Source organism: Osmerus mordax, chromosome 14 (genome assembly GCF_038355195.1).
Source record: "Osmerus mordax isolate fOsmMor3 chromosome 14, fOsmMor3.pri, whole genome shotgun sequence".
NCBI classification, from domain to species: domain Eukaryota; kingdom Metazoa; phylum Chordata; class Actinopteri; order Osmeriformes; family Osmeridae; genus Osmerus; species Osmerus mordax.
The window spans coordinates 9,234,708-9,259,497 of record NC_090063.1 but is presented as its reverse complement, the minus strand read 5'-3'; the positions used below and the strand labels follow the sequence as shown (position 1 = coordinate 9,259,497).

The window sequence follows — 24,790 nt, the reverse complement described above, 5'->3', positions numbered from 1 at the left end:
TTTGATGTCAAATATTTTCAAAAATATACAGTAAGCCAGGTCAGTTTGAAGTAAAACATTTAAAATAGGGCTTATTAAAAGGGTTTGAACCATTTTTTGATGCCGACTGTCGACCAACAGGACTAATGGGATGTATTGAAGATGCTAGCGTTTCAATCGCATTAATTTGCCTCCTTGACCTACAGCACTTGAATATTGAGGTGAAGTCCACATTTAATTTCATTTAGTGTTCTTACTACTAAATTGACTAGTAATGGGATTCAGCGATGAATCACTCTGAATAGTCTGGTAACACACTATGTGTGTGTGTTTGTTTGGTTCTGTGTGTTTGTGTGTGTCCTTCAATGTTGAAAATCCTAGTGTCAGGGTGGGAGTGATACAAATCTCTGAGCTAAATCAGATTACTGTATGATTCTGTTAGAAGGCGGATATTTCCTTGGCCTCAATGTGTTTCCCCTACTTTACTACTGCACAAATACAACACACAATCACACAAACAGACACACATCTCTCTGGGATAAAACCTTTTTTTTATATAGTGGTAATAGTCAGAAACCATTACGTAAGGAAAGGGAATGTGAAATGCTGTTAAATCCAGCCCCTACCCTTGCTCTTTATCCACTGTGGCGCTTTATAAAGCCTTGGTCTGTCCCACTAACCCAGTTACTCTCCCTCATTAGGAAACATGCATAGATATACAATCCCTATTAACATGTTAAGATGTTTTTGAGCCTGTGGTGATATTGTGAGGGTTCAGATGAACTCATGAATAACCTGGGTAGATTTGTGGCACTGTTGTCACTGTTAATCTCTAAACCCTGGGATGAAAAATAATTTTGTAGGCAGACAGACAAGACAGTCAAGGAGTATCAATAAGTGCTTCACATTGATTCATCCCTGCCCCAAAACAGACACATAATTTACAGAAACGGCTTGAATACTAAATGTAAAGAATAGCGTACTACATGTAGAAAACGTTTATATAGTTAAATACACACACTACATAGGCATTTCATATGTGCTTTTGCACACATGTACATGTACTAATAAGACAATGCAAAGACATTTATGGACATGTTTGTTATTCTAGCAACTGATGTGTATTCCGTCTCAATGGCAAGTCAACCACTGCAGGCCAGCTATTATACATTTCAAGATTAGGCTACTCATTAAAGGATGAAACTCGTTGAACTGAATAACTGAACTGCATCCACACAGAGAGTTTGTTTGTATTTGTTTTTCTGCATGATGAACACAGTGCATGACAACACTACAATCCACCAACATTAGATTTTATTTTGCATATGAACGATTCTTCTGATCCATCCATACAGTACAAGGAGCTCACAGGGAATTTGGAGAGGAGAAAGAGAGAAAAAAAAGATCAAGAAAGAGAGAAGAGAGTAAAGATCACATACTTACAGACATGATAATTGCACCAACCGACAGTAACAGTTTTGCAGAACAGCAGCAACCATATTGCTTGGACCTAAGGACAGCATCAATGTCACACAATCTCCCCAACTGTTCCTAAACAGTTTATCCGTAAACTATTTTGTATTGTGTATATGACCACGCTCTGGGGAAGGTTGCTGGCTTTTTCACAATATATTTAGTTTTCACTTTGTTCACCACTTTGGATCCATCACTGTGGGCGAAACACACCTGAAATATAGTTTGTATAGATATACTAACATATACTGTTTTTCATAAAAAATAAATACAATACATCTTACATAGATTCATTGATATCAACACTGTGAACATTGAAAACAAAGGGGGGGCGGGCATTATTATGTTTTGGGGTACCAAAGAAACAAAACTGAAGTGCGTAAAATACTAAGATATTTTCCCCTGCTTCGGTTTGATTGTATAGAGAATGAGACAGCACAGTTTTCCCGCAGTTCAGAAACTTTGAAATAATTTTTTGGTAGTTTGTTCTTTATTCACACACTTCCCTTCGTTCTGATATTTTTTACAACTATGTATTTTTTTTTTTTTTTTTTTTTTTTGCCTATCTCACATCATTCTGTGACTCCCTGCACAGTCATTGTCGTTATAGAAACATCTAGAAAATCCCCCATTCCTTTCACACAGACTCAACTTTGACCTGATTGTTGTTGGTCATGAGTGGCGAGGGCTTGCTTTTAAGCCTCTCTACGGCATCGTTAGAACTTTCTTGGAAGAAGATGCGTGCCGTGCACACCGACACCACGATGCGCTTGTACTCGCGCCTGAAGTTCTGGTTCAGCACCCCATACACGATGGCATTAAGGCAGCTGTTGAAGTATGCCATGAAGTAGCTGGCCACAAAAAGCCATTCAGGGATGATTGGCACCACCGCTTCAGGGTTAATGGCCACCGCCAGACCAATAAAGTTGAGTGGCGCCCAGCATACGGCGAACAGCACAAACACCACGAACATGGTGACGAAGTTCCTGACGTCGTGCGGCGTCAGCTTGGGCCGGTTGTCCGGCTTCACCCTCCGTCTCACCTGGATGACAAGGATCCAGATTCTCAGGTAGCAGTAGGAGACGATCATTATAGGCAAGATGAAGTGGAAGAAGACCACCGCGATGGTGTAGGCTGAGCTCGCCGACTGCTCAAAAGTGCAGGAGTAAATGCGCGGGTCATACTGGAGTGAGCCCACAAACAGGTTGGGCACAATGGCCACCACAGTCAGCACCCAGATGAGCAGAACGTAGCACACAGAGTTCTTATCGCTGTACAGCTTGTCATACTTGAGGCTGTGGCAGATGTAACAGTAGCGGTTGATAGCAATCCCAGTGATGTTGAAGATGGAGCCGATGACGCTGATGCCCATGATGAAACCGCTGATCTGGCAGGGGACATAGCCAAGGTTCCAGCCATTGTGAAAGATGGAGGTGAGTACCAGTGGGTACGGGTAGATGGCCACCACCAGGTCGGCAACCGCAAGGCTCACCACAAAGATATTCCCTGTAGGTGGGGGGAGAAAGAGAGAGAATGAGAACAAGGAGGTTAGTGTTCAGGAATGTCTGATTTCAAGTTGTGCAGAAAATCCCAGAGAGGACTTTAAAAGAACAGGAAGTGGAATAGAGAGCTATTCAATAGCAACAACACATTATCGATAATAAAAACAGTACAATACCCAAACAAAATTATAAAAAAAAGATCATTGTGTCTGGTTACTTACTGTAAGTCGCACTGGATAAGAGCGTCTGCTAAATGACTAAATGTAAATGTACTTCCTGGTATTGATTCAATGAAGGTGAAACCTTCTTTGAAACCTAATGTAAACCTAATGTAAGGTTCTCTTCTAAAAGCATTTTCCACTCTAAGCCTCAAGGCTACTAGACTGAAAGCCAGAGAAAAAGGAATGATTCTGAGTTTGCAAGTGCCTGTTCAACTGTTGTTGACTGAGTGAATGACTCCCTATGCGGGTGAAAGGGAGATAGGAGAGAAAGAACAGCGAGCGTGTGGGAGAAAGAGTGCGAGCAAGCGTGTTTGTTTTCCCCTGATGAGAAGGCGTGCCAGGCCAATACTCCCCCTTGTTGTCGCCTGAGAATAATGAGAGTCATAGAAAGTGACTGTCTAATGAATGCATAGTTCTAATTGCCATGCAGACCAGGCACTCTGCATAGCGTGTGTGAGTGTGTGCCCAGTATAATGATTATAAGGTAGCAATCAATTCCACTGCAATGACTGATTTACTTTATGGCTGTTGGAGGAACCCATTTTATTTATTGAGAGGTGACAAAAGAGGGCCAAACTTGTGCCTCTCGCACTCGGTAATTCACACACTTCAGTGAGTCTACCGCGGTTTATTTATCCGGGAACCTTATCAGTTTTTTTTTGTTGCTTTCAGCAAGCTCCTTTGAGTTTGTATTCGGGAGGGGGGAGAGAGGAAAGCATGCATTATTCTGGGCATTTTACATTTTACACTTGTCATCCCCGTGTCACAGGAATGTCCAGTCTAAACGAGAGAACAATAGATCTGACAGGCTTATCTCAGGTGAAACGAAAATGTCTTGTTTCTCTGACAAAGCGGTCTCCTGACAGAGACAAGCAGCTGTCATGTTGAATGCAAGTCAACTCCCTCGCATCGTCTCTCCCCACGTCCTACCAGCGATGCTTTGACGTTGTGGTATGCAGCGCTGCTCCTCAGGTGAGGGCCTAGCAGGATCAGCTCATTTCCCCGGCGACTAGGGCAGTTTTGTCAGCACCACCAGCAACTCAAAACATCAAAACCCAGGATTGCCCGGTGCCTTGAAAACAGCCCCAGCCTCTCTCTCTCCCTCTCTCCCTCTCTCTCTCTCTCTCTCTCTCTCTCTCTCTCTCTCTCTCTCTCTCTCTCTCTCTCTCTCTCTCTCTCTCTCTCTCTCTCTCTCTCTCTCTCTCTCTCTCTCTCTCTCTCTCTCTCTCTCTCTCTCTCTCTCTCTCTCTCTCTCTCTCTCTCTCTCTCTCTCTCTCTCTCTCTCTCTCTCTCTCTCTCTCTCTCTCTCTCTCTCTCTCATATTTTAAGTCGACCTGCTGCTCGCATACCAGACATTCTCCCACTGCGGACGACCTTTAGGCTTATTAATTATGCTCTTGTTCTCTTAGATCTGTCATCCGGACACTCCCAACCACACACACTCTTCTTACTATGGGATTAGTTTCACCTGCCCTCATTTCTAAATCCTGACGATACTTGGAGAAAGAGGCATTGGGTTGGGGGAAGCGGGTCAGGTGGCTGAAGAGAAGAGAGTCGACATTGAGAGTCAATGTATGGAGCCAGGAGGCCGGGGATCCCCTCCTCAGTCGGGTAGGGGGAGGGAAGTGCAGACTGCTCAGTCTATATCCCTCTAAACTGCTATGGCAACAGCATAGTACGTCTTGTTTACACTTCTATGGCTGAAAACTGGGGAAAAAACTAATATGAGAAAAAACTAATATGAGAAAAAACATCACCCAGGGAAGGGGGCGGGCGGGGGGGTGGCAGTAGGTTCCTCTCTCCTTCAGTTCTGTCACCAGTGCTAGGCTAGGTCTGTGTTTGACAGATCCCATGAAGGTTTCATTTGGCTTAGGGAGAGATACAGCCCCAGTATCGAGTCACTCTTCCCCTATGACATTCCATCTCTTAATACCTCACATTTTCCACTGAAATCTGCTCGGATTTAGGTTCTAATCAAACCTCTCTGGGCATCTGTAGTGTTCCCTGGGGCATGCACAACACACACAAACAATTGGTTACCAATCTGGCAGCAAACAGCCTGTAACTAACACACATGTAGATACACAGCCCTTACAAGCATCCTTAAATGTCATGCTTCATGCCATTGCTCATCTTGTGTGTTGCATACTGTATGTATGCTACTTGAAGCAGGAAGTAAAAGGACCATTTTGAAGGTCAGTAAGTAAGCGCAAGTCTGATCACGTCAGCTTCAAGTAGCTGTATCCTCCCGCTGCACTGAACTATTGAGGTACGTACTCCAGCGCCCAGGGTCAAAGCCTGGTTGCCAAGGTCAATGCGCAGGAGTATAGGGAGAAAGGTTACCCATGGCAAAATACTGCATGTGACCTTTTTACTGATATATGTTAATGTATGGGCAAGCACCTTTGGACTATGAATACATTAATATGTCAAGATGTATGTCATTTTTTAGCAAAGACATGGATGATAATTAGGCTGTAATTGCTTGCATATCTGGCACTCATGAATTGTAATTTCTCAGTTATGGCTCCATCTTTCAGCACCTCTTGGCATAAATGAAAGACGTCATCCCAAATGCAATGTTAATGTCATGTTTTTGTCAGATTCAAGGCTGAAGTGTGGTGGAAGTGGAGGATGGGGTCACACTGGAATGAGTCACTGTTGGATAATCAGAGGGGCGGGTGGGCATTTAGCAATAGCTAGAGGAATTGAGCCAAAATATCCCTCCACTGTTGTCACTGCGGCGAAAAATCGGATTACCATGGCTCACTGTCTCCTCAGCAGCCCAGTGACAGCTTGTTGTAAACACACTGGTGTGTCTCTGTTAACAAACATGGGACACGGCAAGCAGCACCATCAGAAACAGGACACTGTGGTCCAGAACAGAGATTAAGAAAACTCTGTTGTTGAAACAATGTACAATAAACTCTGTTGTCAAGACTGTGTTTGCGGATATTGTGTTTATGAATGAGGCCAGTGACAGGCGAAGATGACAGCTTCTTGTATCTTCAATCTCTTCCACCCCCTCACTCACCCCTCTGCTGGGGTGTATATCCACCATATGTGAATATACGGGAATATAAACACATTTGCCTTTGAAAATGCAGGATTTAGCTTCCAACAATGGGCATCAGTAACTGTGCTGGAAGAGACAACATCCTGAGCCAGATGGTGAGAGAATGAAGAATGAAACAGTGAATGAGCTAGGGAACTGGAATAGGTCTGGTTTGATTTTTTCTGCTCAGCAATGTAAGCAAGAAAGCAGGGATTGGCAGCTTGACCCAGCCATTATTTCCCAGCATTAAGGACTCAAGATTCCCACACAGCATGTGGCTGCACACATATAGATGTACCGTACATGTATGACCCGCGGGGATTCATTTCACCCTAATCCATGACTCGGCTTCTGTGTCACACTATCACAACACCTGGCGTTCAACTAATTAATTCCGCTCGTTTCAGTAACAAAACTCTACTACAAAAACACAAAACAAACATGCTTACATAACAAAATAGTAAGCCGGGAGTAGAGAACAATTCACAAGAGCTACCGTGCATCCACAGAGGTCTCCATGGTACACAGTCATTGTCCACAGTTAATAGGTCGCTGAGAAAGGAAAACGCAAGTAGAGAGGGGAAAGGCAACACACACAGCTATGCCAGAATAGATTCACACAGCAGAAGTATTTCAAGGTGGTTACACAGCAAAGAGTGCACTACAGTATCCATCTTATGGCGTGACAAGAGAATACGTTTATTTTCTCTGAAAGAAAAAACGAAACGTTTACCTTTGGAACAATATGCCTTGGAGGATGACCAGTCAGGTCAGGGTGCACTCTGTTTCCGTTCAGACAGAAGACAGCCCTGGGGTTGTTGTTCTGATAGTACTTTAGGTGCTAATCGTCACAAACTACTTGCAAGGTCACTTACAAATAACTGGAGGTTATTTTTATTGTCATGTCCATAGCAAATGTTCACCTAGATGAGGTATACTGTGGCATAACCAGACCCTGCTGGCATCACCAAAGAGTATATAGAGAACTCAACTGGGAGCTTTAACAAACCCAAAGCACCTATTTTCACAATTTTTTTTACAGCGGAGTTTGCTAATGGTTCTTAATTAACACAGCAGGGCCCTATGTAGCATCCTGAAGGCATCCTGCCAATATTAGATTTAACCACACTGACAGTGTTCAACCGGACACAACCTACCCCCCTTCCCATCAAGCGCTCATTCTCAGTTTGGAAAACCACTTCCTTGGGGACCCCTCCTTCCTTCCCACCCCCAACACCAATAACCTGGTCGTGGCCATGAGGCTCATGCACTGTGAACATTACCTGTCCGCCACGCTTACTGTCTCTCCCCAGGAAGCAGAGATGACAAAACACCAAGGGTGGTGTCACACTCCTTGTCAGTGCAGGCCCTTGCAGCTGGTGGCGAGAGGCGAGCTGACAGGTCTCTGGATCCTCGCCCTCCCTGGACAACTCGTCCGCTGTCATGCTGTCACCACCAATCACACGTCCCTCATTTGTTAAGCCGATGCCGGTAGCAAAAAAAAACAACAACTGTAGAATAGCAACAGTAGTCACCGTGTCCTAGGTTGTTGATTGTGTGCCAAGAGAAATTTCTTCCACTACTTTAACCACGACCCTACCTTTAGAGTTCAACCTTTGGTAAAATGCACTTTAAATGGGGGTTGCGGAGGTGGGGGAGAAAGTTGATAATTAGACAAATAAGAGGTTTCTGATGTCAATGTTGACATCTCTAGTACAGTTACATATTTTGTGCATGACGTGGTTTGACAATCTTCTGTCACAGTGACGGGGGAGGAGGCAGGGCTACTGTACTTATTGCCCGCGAGGGGTTATGGGTTAGGTGAACCGTGTGTGTCCCAGCTGTCATGGCTGCGGGCACCACTAAAGCCTACCTCAGCTGTTTCCAAGAGTTGCTCGGCTCGGCTGCCCACTACAGAGCGTAGGGAATATGGTAAACCTATGTACCCAGCCAAGCCACACTGAAACACATAACCAGCATGGATTTGGTACCCAATCCTCAATCCCAACATGGCAGCAAATGTTTAACTAGGGCATTTTACTGGAAAAATGATATCACAACTGTCTCAAACACGACATACCTGCTGCTTGTGTGCTGATGAATTTAGCATTTTATTAGAACGGGATCATTAATAAGATCACAAGTTCAAAGCGATTATATTAGACCCCAACCCAACCCCAAGGGTCGTCTGCTCTAATGAGGGACAGGGCTCTGGGGAGAAGAATGGCAGGTGTGGTGCCTAACCTAATTTCATCATTAAGGGATAGTTACACCATTTACATTCTACGGAGAATGAATCGCAGGTCCTTCTGCCTGAGATTGACGCAACAGGAATTTACAGTAATGAAATGAGGCCGGTGATGCCCCCTCTTCCAAGCTCCTCCCTCCCCCATCCTCCTCTCTCCCTTACCCCTCCTCTGCTCTCCCTCTCCCAGGTGTTTTGGACTCAGTTGGTCAAGTAAGTGTGCTTGGGCTTGATTCGTACAGGAAGGCTGAAGGGTGGAACCCGGCAGGGGTCTTATTGGGTCGACCCAGGTAGGGGAAGAAAGAATGAAGATGCAGCCGGGGCACTAAGCCACGCAGCACCATGAAGCGCCTTTCCCCTGCACTCGCCTGCCTGCCTACTTCTGGACTTGGCTGGACCTGGGAGGTGGAGACTAAAGGCCTGTTCAGACAGCATGTCAACATTCTCCAATGACAGGGACCGTTTTTATCGGAGACTTAACTGATTGTGTATCCAGTATTAACATCATTTGAGTGCTGTAAAGTGCTTGATAACATGGTCAATGACAGCTGACCATCTTAAGTGTGTTCAAAACAGATTCTGGTAGTGAGTAGTGTGGTTGTTTTGTGTTTAGTTACCAGGAAAGAGGAAAGATGGGAATTATAGACCTGGTGTGTTCTCATGCCGGATTTGTGGGTCTTCATGATATCAAATCACAGCCACAAGTCCAGGGGAAATAAACACGGTGAGATAGGACCCAATACCCAGGTCTGTTACGCAAGCACACTGAGAACACTGCATTCAGTGTATGCACAGAGGAGCATTGTATCCTCACACAAAGTATTGAAAGGTCACAAGGAGAGCTCGATTGGGAACGTCTGCAATTGTGGTGGGATCGATGCATGGCCAACCAAACCTCTCTGGCTAACTCATCTCTTCCGATACCTCATCAGGGCAACACAGTCTAATCCCATTAGGCTTCCGACTTCTGGCTCATTAGGAAATTTGAAAAAACTGAACTAGTTAAGTGTTAAGGAAACGGAAGCAGAAAGATTACCTTTGTTCTCTTTTCGTGACCCCATCCTTCAAAAAGAAACCAATTACAGTGTGTGTGTGTCTGTGTAAATGTGGAGGACTCGGTTCTTTGTATACAATTAGCCATTACCAAGACAGCTGATCATCTTAGAATTTTCTGAGAGTATATTGGTCCTATCTTTTTTCTTAGTTTCTCCAAAAAAGGAACTGTTTCATAAAAAGCTCCTTGTGCTCTTTTTCAAATGATACACAGTTATACTGGTGCCCTAAAAACCCAACAAAGACATGAGCTTGGTTTGCAAACCGCTGTCAGAAGCAGGTTGGGAAGGAATGGAGGGAGTCACTAATTAAAACAGATCAGGCTCTGTTTAGTCAGGAGAAGATATATTGGAGTGTTTGATAGGGAGTCCATTACAGCCGGGAGAGTTTGTTTTGGATAGGCTCCTAATATGACACTGTAAAAATATTCCAATACCCCAAAACTGATGGGTTCACACTTTGCAGCCTTTTACTCAATGGGGAAATATAAGAAATATTTGCATCAGCCAAAGTCATTATTGAGCCTCAAAATTTGACCCATATGATAGAAAGATTTTTAGACTCAAATTTCTCACCCAACACTTCCACTGCCACAGTGAATTACCTTATCTTACAGCAGTATCAACTATCTTCAATACCTGAACCTTAACCAAATTATATTGACTCATAGACCATATTATATCAATGTATATCTTGTATCAATGTCCTTTATTATATTTTTCTATTTTGAAGCACTGCTTGACCAATTCACTATGAGACCCACAGCAATTGCTTAATGTTATCAGACAGAAAAATATGCTTCCCTAACAAGAGTTAGTATCTGTTTGGCCTTTTGAATTTGATTGGTTAGCATGAGTTGTTATTCAGATGGCTCCTATCTTCATTAAGCTGTTGATCTGACCCTGTTGACTAACCCCATTTGAGCTCCTTAAAATTAATACACATGAAAATCTCATATTTTCAGTTTGTAAACCTCCACTCACTCATGGCTTTCTAGTCTGTTATTCTAACTATAAAGTTAATGTTGTTTAATCCTGTCACATGAATGTGTGGGATAGCTAACAGACTTGCATGGGTGTCAGTGCTTAAACCAGTAGACCCAACAGTTTGCAATTTATGCAACAGCTCAACAGGAAAGTCGTGCCAATACCAACCTTATCTTTAATTTGGAGAAATCCATCACATATTCATTAATTTCTGTATTAAAAAACCCAGTAGTATCGTCTATCCATCATTAAAATGAATCCCATTTTCCACAACAGTGACTAGATCCTCACTGCCTGCCTGCCTGCCTCCAGCCATCCGCTCAGACGTTCTCTCTAATAACTTCCCTGACAGGCCAACGAGTCAGCACCAAAACACACTAAATAAGCCACACACACACACACAAGACTGAACAAATGCAATTATACACACATCCACACATGCAGACCTAGACCGACAAACACACACACCAACACATATTGTCATATGGGTCGGTGACCTACAGTATGACAATGTCACCATTTTCTTGCTGCCTTGCTGTTCAGCCAGCTCCAACATATGAATCCTCTCACTGCATGTCGGGTGCATGTGCTGACATACCGTGTCAATGCAAGCTGGTGAAACACAGCCCCTGTACGGCTGCTGTTCAGCAGTTCTAAAGAGGGCATGATGTTCGCACTTCATATCCAGCTAGCCCACCCCACCCCACCCTGTGCAAGCACAACCACAGATAACGATGATGCTGTTTCACAGACAGAGACAACTGTGGGGAATGCGCTACTTTTTAAAAATCATTTAACTTGTTCTCCATTTTCTCTGTTGTCTCTGGATTTCCCTATCCACACGGTCAGTTTAGGGCAAAGTATGGCCTCAAACATGCACTCTCTCTCTCAAAGTATGGCCTCAAACACGCACTCCCTCCCTCAAAGTATGGCCTCAAACACGCATTCCCTCCCTCTCACAGACACACACACATTTGGATAGAGTGTACTATTTACTGTTACACTTGAGCATACACACACACACTTTATAATAATGGAAACATCTACAAATCAGTGCCAAGGCATACTTGGCACTGATTTGGAGGATTTAGAAAGTTGGAGAAAGGAGATCAGGAGTCAGAACATGGAGTTATTGGACAGATGATAAATCAGATAAACTACGAATTAGTCATGGTGACTGTGGACAGATCTCCCTGGGCTGAACAAAAACACACCCGGCGCCACACACCCATTGAAACAGCATCTGGCCCTTAAGCCTGGACTTGTACAGCCAATCAAGAGTTAAGCTCTTGGTAAAGTGTCATTTCCTCATCCCATGGGTGTCATTTCTTCACCTATGCCCAGGACAGCCCATTATCTGAAACAGCTATGACTCTTTGCTCTCCAAGGGGGACACGCACGCACACACGACATGGACAAACAAGTGACAACCACATTGTGACTCAAGGAACTTAGAGTGACTGAGTTACTTCATCAACAATGTCTCTAAAACAGGTTTTAATCCTAAACCATAGGAAACAGGGAATCCTGACCCCTATTTGCAAGTTTGTTTCCAAGACTGTTGGGGTAGACCTTATCACATAAAAGATAAGGCTGTTATTGAGCGCTGTTATTCTCCTGTTGAGCCATGTTGATGAAGTGAAAATTAGGGTGTGTGATGAATGGGAATTTGCGTTTTATCTTATCTCAAACACAATTTCTTTTTCACTTGGTTTTTCTTTCTCCTTCTCTATTCCCTCCCTCTGTTCTTTCCTCCATCTTTTCTCTGTCTCGGTCATAGAAGAAGAAAAGTGGGGCATTTCACAAGTTAACCACAGCGACGCTGCTCAGTTTGATTCATTTCATACAGAGCACCGGCACAGCGCTGCCCGCTCAAATTGGGAGCCCCGGCGTTTCCGACAGGTTATAATATCTGTGATCCGTGTCGGAGCAGCTGAGGTGAGGGATCTCTGAAGAAACAACCTGCAGTTGAAGAGATATCGCACACACACACCACACTGTGAACACTGCTCAGAGGCTTGCATGTTGGGGTGTTATCTCTCCCCTAACATACCGGGACGATAATGATCACACAAATATGGTTCTGTTAGCGTTCTGTCAACATGGCAGCCGTACATAATACTTCCAAATTTTCAGAGGGATTTGGGGCCAGAGACTTGTGGACTTGGGGGTGGTTATGGGTCGCAAACATTATTATAATTTCTTTCTTTCTATCAAGCACATTATTTCCTATAGCTTTTGGAAGGTGCCCAAATAGCTTTCTCTCTTGGATGGGGGTAGGAGGTGGCCGCAGGCCAGACAGAGAATGTGGGCTTGACTGGAGGTCTATGAAACTGGATTCATTTTGACATTAATCGCACAAAGCTTCTTTACGGCTCATTGGAGTTGCATACTGCGTGGCCTCAAAACCTCACAGTGACCACTGACCCCTCTGATGGCTTTCAATGGGGAAGCAGCGCTGGCTGATGGATGCCAAAGCTACGACTGTGGTTTGAACCAGAGTGAACATCGCTTTTGATGCAAAAATACATACGGCCCAAGTTGCCATTTCCCAAAATAATTGGTTCTCTCTTTGGCAACCCTCAGTGTGTGTTTCTGTGTGTGCTGCAATTGATGTACATCCCAAACACATACATTACTGCCTCTGGAACCAGTCTGGGGGTTTTCTCATCCTGTTTCCCACAGATGAATCCTCCTAATGCAATTAAAGCAATTCATCCTTATCCATTCTGCCTATTAGAAAAGCTGAACAATGCTGTCCTCCCATTAAGGAGGCTCCTGGGAGTGCAGAACAAAATCTATCTACTCATAATATTGATCCACATTACAATAAGCCATTCACATGTTTCGCTAGGTTAGGTAATTCACAATCAGTGTTGGGAATAACGCGTTACTTTGTAAAGCATTACTGTAACTCCACTACTTTTGGCGGTAACTAGTAATGTAACTAATTACTTTTTCAATTAAATAACGCAGTTACATTACTGAAATTTAAATGGGCTTGTTACTCGTTACTTCTGAAATAAGTAACTAGTAACTGTAACTAATTACTAATTTACGGTAATGTTCCCAACACAATCAATAAAGTGTATTCTTTAACAAACTAAGCAGCCTGCCCAGTGGTGGGTAAGTGATGCTTGAAGGACAGTATAGACCGGGGTAGGCTACTCAATAGGTGGACTCTGGTCAAGATCAGGACGCAATACAATTAGGACCGAAAGCAAAATCAACATTCTAATTTAGTCATGATCCAAGCGAGTTTTCATTGGTGTGAGATTTTGCGCTATAGCCTACATTTTGTTTCTACTAGATGTGATTTCTTAGCCTGGTCCTAACCAGACCCTCGTACATTTCATTTGTACAGAGGGTCTGGGATCGCTCCATTGACAAGCGTTAACTTCCTTGAAGGCAGGTACTCTGTTGAAGTTTCAAACTATTGGATCTGCCCAGAGCCATTCTGATTTGCCATAACCAATCGCTAGCGTTCGCCTTAGCCAGCTCCTTCACCACGGAGCTAGCTGCCGTATCTGGAAAATCTAACTTTTCCCGAACCCCGTGGGGAGGAGGGCCAAAACATCATGACCACCAACAAAACTCAGCAAGGATTGTTCTTGCTCTGGCTTTAACTTTTGGATATTCGGTAGCGTTACCACAACCGCAGAATAGCTTCGCTCGCATCTTTCTCCGCCGCCATTACTGAACTACAACTCAAACTAGTGCACGACATCAATGTCATCGTTCTCAGTCACTCCCTCTGTTCGCTGATTGGACCTACACATTTTATTTTTCTGAAAACCGACTGATGCACTGAAGTCCCAGACCTAGTACACAAGCGAAATCCAAATTGAGCGGAAGTATGTAGTAGGGCAGAGCCAGGCTAGTGGTTTCTATCTTCCGTGTCCAATCCAAATGTCCAATCAGGAGCTGTAATAACTGTAATCACGATATGACAACTCACTCACTCAACGTTGGCCGCAACCTCTGTAGGTTGTTGTGGAATTTTAGGACTTATAGGAATATAGTTACAATGTATGTGTTTTATAAGCAGTGGTCTATAAGTTTCTTTGTTATAGACAGTGAATGTAGGATGCATGCTCTGTAGGATGGGTTTAGCAGATTTTCTTAAGGTATTTTTTATGCCTAACTAAGAAGCCAGAGGCATGAAGGTTGGGGGATTCTTGAGTTCCCGTGGACTAAAGGGAGCTGACCTTATGGCCAAGGAGATTGTGTCCTGTGTTCTGTTTGTGTTTCATTAAAGGTGTCGTTACTATCCTCATTTAGAGAGGGAGCTGTGACATCAAAGAACTGTGGGACACTTGGTGTGGAGTCAAACTGTCACTGAGTAGTGCTGGTCAATCACAGAGACCGCTATATTGATTGATTAAACATCTAGAGATCCTTTGTTCTAAGTTTATATAAGGCAGGGCTTTATGGTTGTTCTCCATCACTCTACCGAACGACCTGTAGCATGTCCTTCGGTCATGACTGATCACAGAGTACTCTGTTCATTCTTAAGTTGTAAAAACTAAATAAATTGTATTGAAACCGCCATTTTTGACTATATTCAAATCTACACAGTGCCGCTAGAATTTTCTTTGACAGGGTCACGCAGGTTGTGCGTGTCATTCGCAACAACGCAGGCTAATCGATTTGCTAACGGTACCTTTTTCTTCCTCAAATCATGGCGTGCTCTAAACCCGTCAAAAGGCGAAAAGTTGATTCCGAAAATCACACATTTCAGACAGAGTGGACTGACAAGTACGCATTTGTGCTGCTGGTGGGAGCACAACACCGATGTGTTTAATCTGCAATGAGACAGTTGCCCTTGTCAAAAGTGGTAATGTGAAACGTCACTATGACACAAAGTATGGACACTTTGAACAAAATTACCCCCAGAACTCTTAAGGGCCAGAAAAGTAAACCTCACTGTTCCGGACCCTGGACTGAATGTAAATTTGGTGAGTGGGCCTTTTGGGTTTCTAAATGAGTACCCCTGGTATAGACCATCATTAGTTCTGTAAAAGGTGTCCTGGAAAATCATAGTTAATATATTAGTAAAGTGATTTTCTTTCTTTTGAGGCTTTTAACAAATCACACCGCTCTTTAAATACATGTTTGTTGTTGTGTTTAATTCAACATGTTTCCAACCCAGCTAAGGCAGGAGACCAAAAGAAATAAGAGGTTCAACATTACTAATTTTGTTTTCCTTTTCAGATTTAGTTTGGCAGGGATTCATTGTTTGAGTCGCTGCACAAAGACAACACTCATGTCTCCTTCACCTCCGGAGGTCATCCATGTGCTTTCCCTCCGACTTCCTATCATGCTCGTTTCTTTCCTTCTCCCCCCCCTCCCCCTCCCTCCTCCCCCCTCCCCCTCCCTCCTTACCCCCTTCTTCAAACCACCTACAGACACGCACACACCGCTACTTGATACAGAATTAGCACGTCTAGAAAGTCTATTTCATGATTAAAAAAAAGTTTTTTACACAAATGAACAAGGGACAGCCCTGATAATGTTGTTGTTGTCTGTGTATGAGAGGTTGATTGAGATGGCAGAGATTTCACCAATTGGTGTGTAGGGGTTTTTACACACCAATACAATGAATAACCTCATGGTTAGAGAGCTCACTGAAGCCCCACTTCAGCAATCATAATATTCCCTAGAGGTCGGTCCCACCTCAAATGACTCACCTCAATATCTGGGGGGGGGGGGGGGGGGGGGGGGGTGGAATGAGAACCATTGCAGGGGAATCCCTAAATTTCCAGCTATGCTGTTTTTCAAACTGTATAGCCTGAAATGCTAAATTCTGGAGTCAGATGGCTGAGCGGTGAGGGAGTCGGGCTAGTAATCTGAAGGTTGCTAGTTCGATTCCCGGCTATGCCAACCAAATGACGTTGTGTCCTTGGGCAAGGCACTTCACCCTACTTGCCTCGGGGAGAATGTCCCTGTACTTACTGTAAGTCGCTCTGGATAAGAGCGTCTGCTAAATGACTAAATGTAAATGTAAATGTAAATTCAGGTTTAGTTCTCTAGCTAGGCTAGGCTAACATTCTAACAGTGCACAGTGTGAATATGTGGTTCCACTGGGATGATCATTAGGTCTTGTTACCCATGTATCACTGGCTCTAATCAGACAAAGAGGAGGTCTTTGTTGTATAACACTTTAAATGTTATAACATGTTTAGTAACGGACTTCGGAGGAATGAAGGTGATTGTGTGTGTTAGAGAGTGTGTGTGTTAGAGAGTGTGTATGAGTGTTCCGAAGTATGCCTTTTCACAGTATGCGTCTGCCCTCACGTCTGTGCACACACACACACACAGACGGGGCGCAAGCAAAAGAGCAGATGCTCGTTTCTGCTAAATTGAGCTCGCCAGGCTGTTCATCATTAAAAGCACGACTTTAAAGCTAAAAGAAATCATGAATAAAAGTACAAGCAGAAGACACAATATGTCCACCATTTCCTCTCCCTTGCCACCCCGCTGACTGTGTTAGATGCAGGCGTGCTCTCGTGTTTTTATGGAGGCCACTTGATGTAAAGCAATATTGGCAGAATTCCTCTGAAGGTATGTGGTCTGATGACATAATGTTCTTGGTGAGTGGTGGGAGAGGGCTTTGACTATAGTGATGCGAACAGACAGTGCGTGTCATGGAGTATGACGTCTAGGAGGTCAAATGAAAAAGTAAACAGTATAACAATCAAGACAGAGATAGAGGGAAGAGAGAGAGGAGAGGCTCTACATGGGGGGGCGAAGGTAAGAGTGAATGAATTAGAAAATGAAGCTGACAACAAGGAGTGGGAGGAAGAGAAAGAGAGACAGACTGACAGAGACAGAGAGAGAGAGAGAGAGAGAGAGAGAGAGAGAGAGAGAGAGAGAGAGAGACAGACAGACAGACAGACAGAGACAGACAGAGACAGAAAGAGAGACAGACAGACAGATACAGAAAGAGAGACAGAAAGACACAGAAAGAGAGACAGACAGACAAAGACAGACAGAGATAGAAAGGTAGAGTTGGATCTTTCCCTGTATCATGTAGAAAGCAAAGAAGGTGGAGAAACAGTCTTGGACCCCCATGTTCCACAAGACATCTGCCTACAGTGCTCTGCCTCAGCATATTTTTAAGGTTGTATAATGGTCCTGTTTCTTTACATATTCAGTATTATGTACAATTTGTATTGTGCCTGTGAGTGTGTGTGTGTGTTCTCACACTAAAGTTGAAGCTAAGGGAAAGTGAAAGTGGAACATTAAATGAGGCCGAGCCAGGTTAATCATATATTCTTATCTGGAATGTTTAAAGAAGGTTGAAGAAGCGTGATGACACCCCGCGCAGCCCCAGTGGCCTTCTGGGTAAAATAGTGTCAGGGTTTTTCACAAAACTGCTTCCATTAAAGAACAACAGTCACGTATTTGGGTAAGTGGGTGTGAGGGACACCATGGGGAGTACTGATTTAATCTACTCCTGGGCTGGAAATGTAAGTTTGACCTCTATTGAACTCTATCCAGGACCTGTGTCTGTTGCTAATATTCAACGCCTGCCTGTGTGTCATTATTATGAAGATAAATTAGGGTCATAAAGATTTGCAAGTGTAAAACTGGATGTAAGCATGGAATAAAGATTTGTTTCTTCTTTAACACGGTTTTCAAAGCGCAGAAAAAATTTGCATGTACAAAACCTGATTTTCAAAAGTGCAGAAATTATATATATGTGTGAGCCTTTCAATTTTGTGAGCTAAAACTTTTTGATATGTTACACCTCCATATTACGGTCAACATTTCTTTAAATCAAGGCCATGCCCACAGTGTTTCAGTACTAATAAGCAGTTTGGACCAGATCTTCAATAATTGTTTTAGCAATGATAGCAGAACACTTGTTTTAGATATGATAGCAGAACAGAGAATCAAGGAAGACAAAGGTACCAAGAGACAAATCAATAACATCAGACATAACCTGGCCCACATGCACACACACTGAGACAAACATAGTTCTGCTATCATCATGACAACAGTGGAGAAAACAAGAATAGCTAGTTCTAAAAACCATATTCCTTGTGAGCTGTAGATAAAGAACAAGGACTATCTTGTTTACAGCCCAAGAAGACACAGATATGACCCCACAGGGAAGTGATTGACACACGAGACAATACTAACATAAAAAAAAGAACTGAATTACAGTAGTTACTGTCCTGATACTCCTAGAGGTACTAGTATTCTGCAATCCGACAAGGCCAGTGAGCGTGCCCCCTGTACTAAAGTGGAGAATGCATAACATGGTGTGCAGCGTCATGCGTCTTCCACTTTTCATGATCCCTTTGTGACTGAAGAGGAAGTTGGATATATACATCCGGCCAATTTAGAGTGGGTAAAAGTCACTCAGTAAGTTTGGCTTCATCCCTAAACATACAGATGGTTATTTCCGACTTTTGCACAACTGCGTCAAACAATAACAGAAGAAACAGGTTATGAACTGCAGTTTCTCTCTCTCTCTCTCTCTCTCCTTGCCCAAGGACCCAGCGTCATTTTGCGCGGCCGGGAATCGAACTGGAAACCTTCAGATTACTAGCCCAATTCCCTAACCGCTCAGCCACCTGACTCCCATTAGTTCCATTTCAAATTCTATGACAAACCACAATCCATGTTACAATATGGTTCTAGGCAACACACTGGTTTGTTTGTGCTCAAGGTTTTCTTTGTGGATAGAGTATACATGACCTGTAATAAACTTTACTTTTTGACAGTTCATAAGTGTTGAAGTGTGCTCAACTAGTAACAGTAAATCATGCCCTGGCAGGAGAGCGGTCTAAAGTTTGACTTATATTCCCAGGGGAAAGTCGGAAAGTTCAGACATAACAAGCTTGTTCGATGTCACGCTGGTGCTGGACACCTCATGTGCGGCACACTCCTCGCATTCAGACCCCCTGCAGGCTCAGCCAATCACATCCTACCAGGAGGGGCAAAGACAGGTTCTTAGGCATGACAAAGAAAGCTCCCCAAGGAGACAGCCAGGTTCCTATGAAGCCAAAATTCAATGGGAAATGCACAACACTCCTCCTTGGACACACACCGTGTCTGGTTTCATGTCACACAGACTTCCTGGTTAAAGGCTGTCTTGTAAGTGCTTTTTATAAGTGTTTGGAAGGTTTTGCAAAATAAGTGTTAAAACATGATTCAAACATGCTTTACATTGCACTTGCAAACTTTATAAAGGGTTCTGATACTAGTTTCGACCAAAATTGATAGTTGTTCATTGGGCCACCGTTAATCTAGCACAGGAAAACACAGCCTCCCTATGGAGTGGAGTCTGAACTACCTCTCCGGGACTATTCCATGGCTACACATTTTTGTTCTGGCCCAGTATCAACACACAAAAGCTTGTTCCTTCGGCCAAGTAGCAGTTTGCCTCAGCTGTATAACAGCCCATGGCTGGAGAGTGATGAATCTAGAGTTCCTCTTTAGTCGGTGCAATAGACATCATCCTTCTAGAAGCAAATGTTTCAAGACTCAGAGGAGTCATAGCAATTAAATGGGTCCGTTTTTCTCTACCTTGCACAGATAGGTTGTCTGTTTACAAGTTCCATTAAAAGTATCCTTAACAAAAACAAGGAATAGGCCTGAGGAGTTTTTCTTCAAAACAGGAGATGCACACAAATGTCCTTTAATGTGTAATTTAATGCTGCAAAATATGTATTAAGACCCAAAGCAATCACAACTGCTGCTGCATGCCATAGTGAATGTGGAGGGAATGCTACGCTTAGCAGAGACAACGCACAGCAGGCACATTGCCAAACATGTACAAGGGATGGGAAAATAATGACTGTTTGTCTCGACAAAGAGAGCATCCAAAACGCACAGATTCCCACGGCGGCCAGATGACATGACGCCCTGAGCCAAGACACTGGGCTGGAAAATACTTAAGTACAATATTGACTTGATATTGGACCATTTCAGCTGTACACACATACACTACAATAGGTTAACCGTACAGTATACTGTAAACCATACCTTTACTCAAAACGATGATGTCCAGCCAACACTCGTGATGGGTTTTCTCAGAACAAATAGGTTGTTATGGCACATGGCTAAAGTACGGTAGCTCAGAGACTTAAACAGAAAACTATGTACACAATCCAAAACAGTTCTTAATGCCACTCATTACATACTATGAATGATTCAGGTTTAGAAGGGATACACAAAGCAAGCAATAGCAAATCAGACTGGAGTTTAACGTTGCTTGCTAATTTGAAGCCCCATAAATCTGCATCTACACACAAAGTCCAAACAGGCAAACACACAAATGCACCACCCCCCCCCCCCTTTCCCCCCAAAACACACACACCTCAAGCAGGGGCATTCAATGAGCTGGTAGAGAGTTCAACTACTTAAGACCTTTTAACAATTTAGCTCCCTGCCGGCCCACAACAGAGAAACTTTCTGCACCCAATCAGATGTATCCATCCATCCATCCATCATCTTCCGCTTATCAGGGGGTCGGGTCGTGGGGGCAGCAACCTAAGCAGGGAGGCCCAGACTTCCCTCTCCCCGGCCACTTCCACCAGCTCTTCCTGGGGGACCCCGAGGCGTTTTCAGGCCAGCCGAGAGACATAGTCCTTCCAGCGTGTCCTGGGTCTTCCCCGGGGCCTCTTCCCAGTGGGACGTGCCCAGAACACCTCACCAGGGAGGCGTCCAGGAGGCATCCTGATCAGATGCCAGAGCCACCTCAACTGGCCCCTCTCGACGCGGAGGAGCAGCGGTTCTACTCTGAGCCCTTCCTGGATGACCGAGCTTCTCACCCTATCTCTAAGGGAGAGCCCGGACACCCTGCGGAGAAAACTCATTTCGGCCGCTTGTATTCGCGATCTCGTTCTTTCGGTCACTACCCACAGTTCGTGACCATAGGTGAGGGTAGGAACGTAGATCGACTGGTAAATAGAGAGCTTCGCCTTTCGACTCAGCTCCTTCTTCACCACGACGGACCGATGCAGAGCCCGCATCACTGCGGATGCCGCACCGATCCGCCTGTCGATCTCACGCTCTATCCTTCCCTCACTCGTGAACAAGACCCCGAGATACTTGAACTCCTCCGCTTGGGACAAGATCTCCTCCCCGACCCTGAGGTTGCACTCCACCCTCTTCCGGTCGATAACCATGACCTCAGATTTGGAGGTGCTGATTGCCATCACAGCCGCTTCGCATTCGGTTGCGAACCGCTCCAGATGTAGTCAGCTACAAGTCCTTAGTGTAAACACTTGGGCATTAGGCACTATGCACGTGTTTTACACATTGACAGTTCCACTCCAGTTGATACGACCACAAATACCGCCGGGTATATAAAGTGAACTATCATGTTGCCACAGAGGGGCCAACAATTTACCAACGCCTTTTTTATTTGCATGAGCAGAAAAGAAAATGGTACAGGCCGTCTGAAGTTGCAAGGGCAAGCACCATCTTTGGTAACTAGGCTGGAAGATTGCCTGCACTCCAGCTAGTCGAAAACCCAAAGAGAACGTCATGGGTTGTTGATATTCATCTTCGCTTTGGTGAAACACTACCAGACACACACTGTTTTTCTGCTCACCAGCCAACAGTATGACAGTCTATCCCACTCTGCCTAGGGCTGGTGCACTGACAGTTCCTCATTCAACCCTGATACGGACTCTGAGATCTGAAAACCAGATTGGATCTGTGTAGATGGTTAAAGGGAGATTATGGATCATGTTTTCCTACAAACATTTCCCCTAAAACATCTGCCAGCTTAATACTTCCACACTCTAGAATATTAAATTATAGTTAGTCAATGCTGTGACACAGGGTGATTTTGTGGAGCATGTTGTTATCCGATCGAATATGCAGGTCAGTTTCATTTAAGAGAGAAGAGCTTTAACATTAATTTGACGTCATTTCCGAGAAAATCACCTACGATGATTGTGACGGATGAATGAGTCCACCTTCTCATGCCAGCATAGCTATTACACAAAAACACAACACCTAAGCATCTAGAATGTAACTCAGAGACTTCCTAGATTGAACTCAGGTTTGTGCTGAACAACAGAAACTGGGACCGGTCTGGAGGATCACGTTCCAGTTCCATTGCTCCTCCAAAGCAGAATGCTATTTATGTAACAGTTATCTGTATGAACTATTAAAAGACCTAAATCCAGGAAGACCTATTGCGCAATTCTGTGTAGTGCTTTTTATCAGATGGAGGGATTATCATGAAACAAGAGAGAGAGAACGGCAAGTCATATGACAATCATATTTTCCCATATCAGGACAGGGGGCTTTATGTATAAATGTCCTGAAATATTTATTGAAGCCAATATCTAGTCTAATTACAGGTTATGGCAATTGCAGTTGGTGTGCGTAATGTACCAGTGAAATAATATCTAGCGTAGCGTTAAAGAAATATACACAGAGTTCTGGTGAAAACTCACATTCACATATTTTTGGTTAACAGAGCAACGCGTCAGTCTAAATCAAATTGGGATTTGGAGATCTCCAACCATTTCATGTAAAATCAATGATTTACTCGATTAGCCTATTTACTTTCATTTAGAAAACCGACTCGCTGCGTTGCGCACATTCTCTCAATTTGTTTGACCAATTTCAATACAGTTTTGTAAAAAAACTCTCCATATTTGGCTACTTGATTAATTTACTGAAAAAAACTATATCTTCTTTTTGAGTATGAACACGTCATGTGTAATTCCAAGATCAAATGAGTAGCCTATCTTTGGCAGAAAGTGTCTAATTATTCCAACGGGTTGAGCCAATTGGTTGCGTCTCATCTGAGAGGCACCGTAATTGAAAAGTGTTAGGGTTTTTCTTAACATAGCCTAGTATCAAATTGTGCATCGTGCACATTCAGAATGTACAGTATCCATGAATTGCACCGTATTCCCAGTAATTTACAATAACATTTGGACGACATACATCTGCAATAATTAAACATTACGGAATCAAATCGACATCCAGTCAAAGCCCAGAAATACTCATGCATTCAAATTGAATTGTTCTAGGGCGCAGATTTGGCTATTGCTTAATCATTGTTGATAGTCACGAAAACATTTGATGTAGGCAAGCAAATTATAAAATAGCAAAAGGCTTTGTTCAAAATATACCCACGAGCTTCATACTAAACGCGCTATTTTTGGTCAGTCTGTTTAATATTTAACAGTCCAATCTCCCCAAAACAAACTATAGTGCACAATAAACGCCAGTAGAATAGCTCTTGCTACAGCCTATCCTCAGTTGCGTGACTCACCTGCGTTTCTCAGCTTCTTGTTTCGGTAAACGGAGAATATCACCAAAAGGTTGCCCAAAATATCAACCACGATAGTAAATATCAGGAAACACCCCAAAGTTGTAGTGACCCAAGGGGGGCGATTTAGGACGTGCTCATTGAGGTCTGAAGAACTGTTCAGATGAGACTCATTTATAACCATTTTATATTTTCACACAACTTTCTCAATTAGCGAAATAAACGTGCCGCACGTTCCATGTAGTCTACAATTTGGAGACAGAGACGCCGTAATCTTTCCATGTCTGTTTCCTCCTCTCCATGTTGTTAACAGACTTCCCGGCTCCCACAAATAACTTTCCCTTTTCACTCTCCGTATGACTGATCGTATGTCAGTCCACACTTTTATGCCTGAGTGTTCCCCCATCAAATTGCTGGTATGTGACATGCAGTGGTAAATTTAAACCTTTCCAACATGTGATTACAGTGAAGAGTGCGCAATTTTAGGCGAAATGCTGCCACTTAGTGGATAAAATGTGTTTCGAAAGGGAAAACGTTTCGCTCATATCTCTTAGATGACGCACTCATTCATTACCTTCAGAGACAGCGCCTTGTTTTATTCATGGTCTCATTCAGGATTATTTCGAAGAACTCACATAGCTCATATTTTATTCACTCCTAGGCAAAGACGTCAACACGTAGCAGACGTAGATCTATTGGCCAAAGTTTAAATCCAGACCGTGATTGTGATTATGATGTCGGTAATATTAGCATGATTACATTACCCTAGTCTTTTTCTTCTCTTCATAATTGTTACTGTTAATACATTAAACGTACAGGCTATGTTTTCCTCTGCACCATATTACATCTGTCTTTCATATCTCTGACCAGGTGTTTGTATGCTTGATTTAATTGGGTTTAATGAAGGACAGTGCAATCTTAGTAAAAAAATGAACTGTACTAAAATGAAGATAAACAGGATATGTCAGTTACATTTAGTCATTTAGCAGACGTTCTTATCCAGAGCGACTTACAGCAAGTA

At 43.5% G+C, this 24,790-nt stretch overlaps 1 protein-coding gene across 2 annotated transcripts; it reads right to left on the bottom strand.

Moving 5' to 3' along the window:
* Window positions 1-1,012: 1,012 nt before the first annotated feature.
* On the bottom strand, window positions 1,013-24,076 carry mtnr1aa (melatonin receptor 1A a). Of its 2 annotated transcripts, XM_067249936.1 has the most exons (3): window positions 24,019-24,071; window positions 23,773-23,924; window positions 1,013-2,958 (listed from the first exon to the last, which is right to left on the bottom strand). In XM_067249936.1, the coding sequence occupies exons 1-3, from the start codon at window positions 24,069-24,071 to the stop codon at window positions 2,090-2,092; spliced, it is 1,074 nt and encodes a 357-aa protein (XP_067106037.1). In that variant the 3' UTR covers window positions 1,013-2,089. The 2 variants fall into 2 exon arrangements, with proteins under 2 accessions (XP_067106037.1, XP_067106036.1); XM_067249935.1 differs by having other exon boundaries at window positions 23,773-24,076.
* Between the last annotated feature and the right edge of the window lie 714 nt (window positions 24,077-24,790).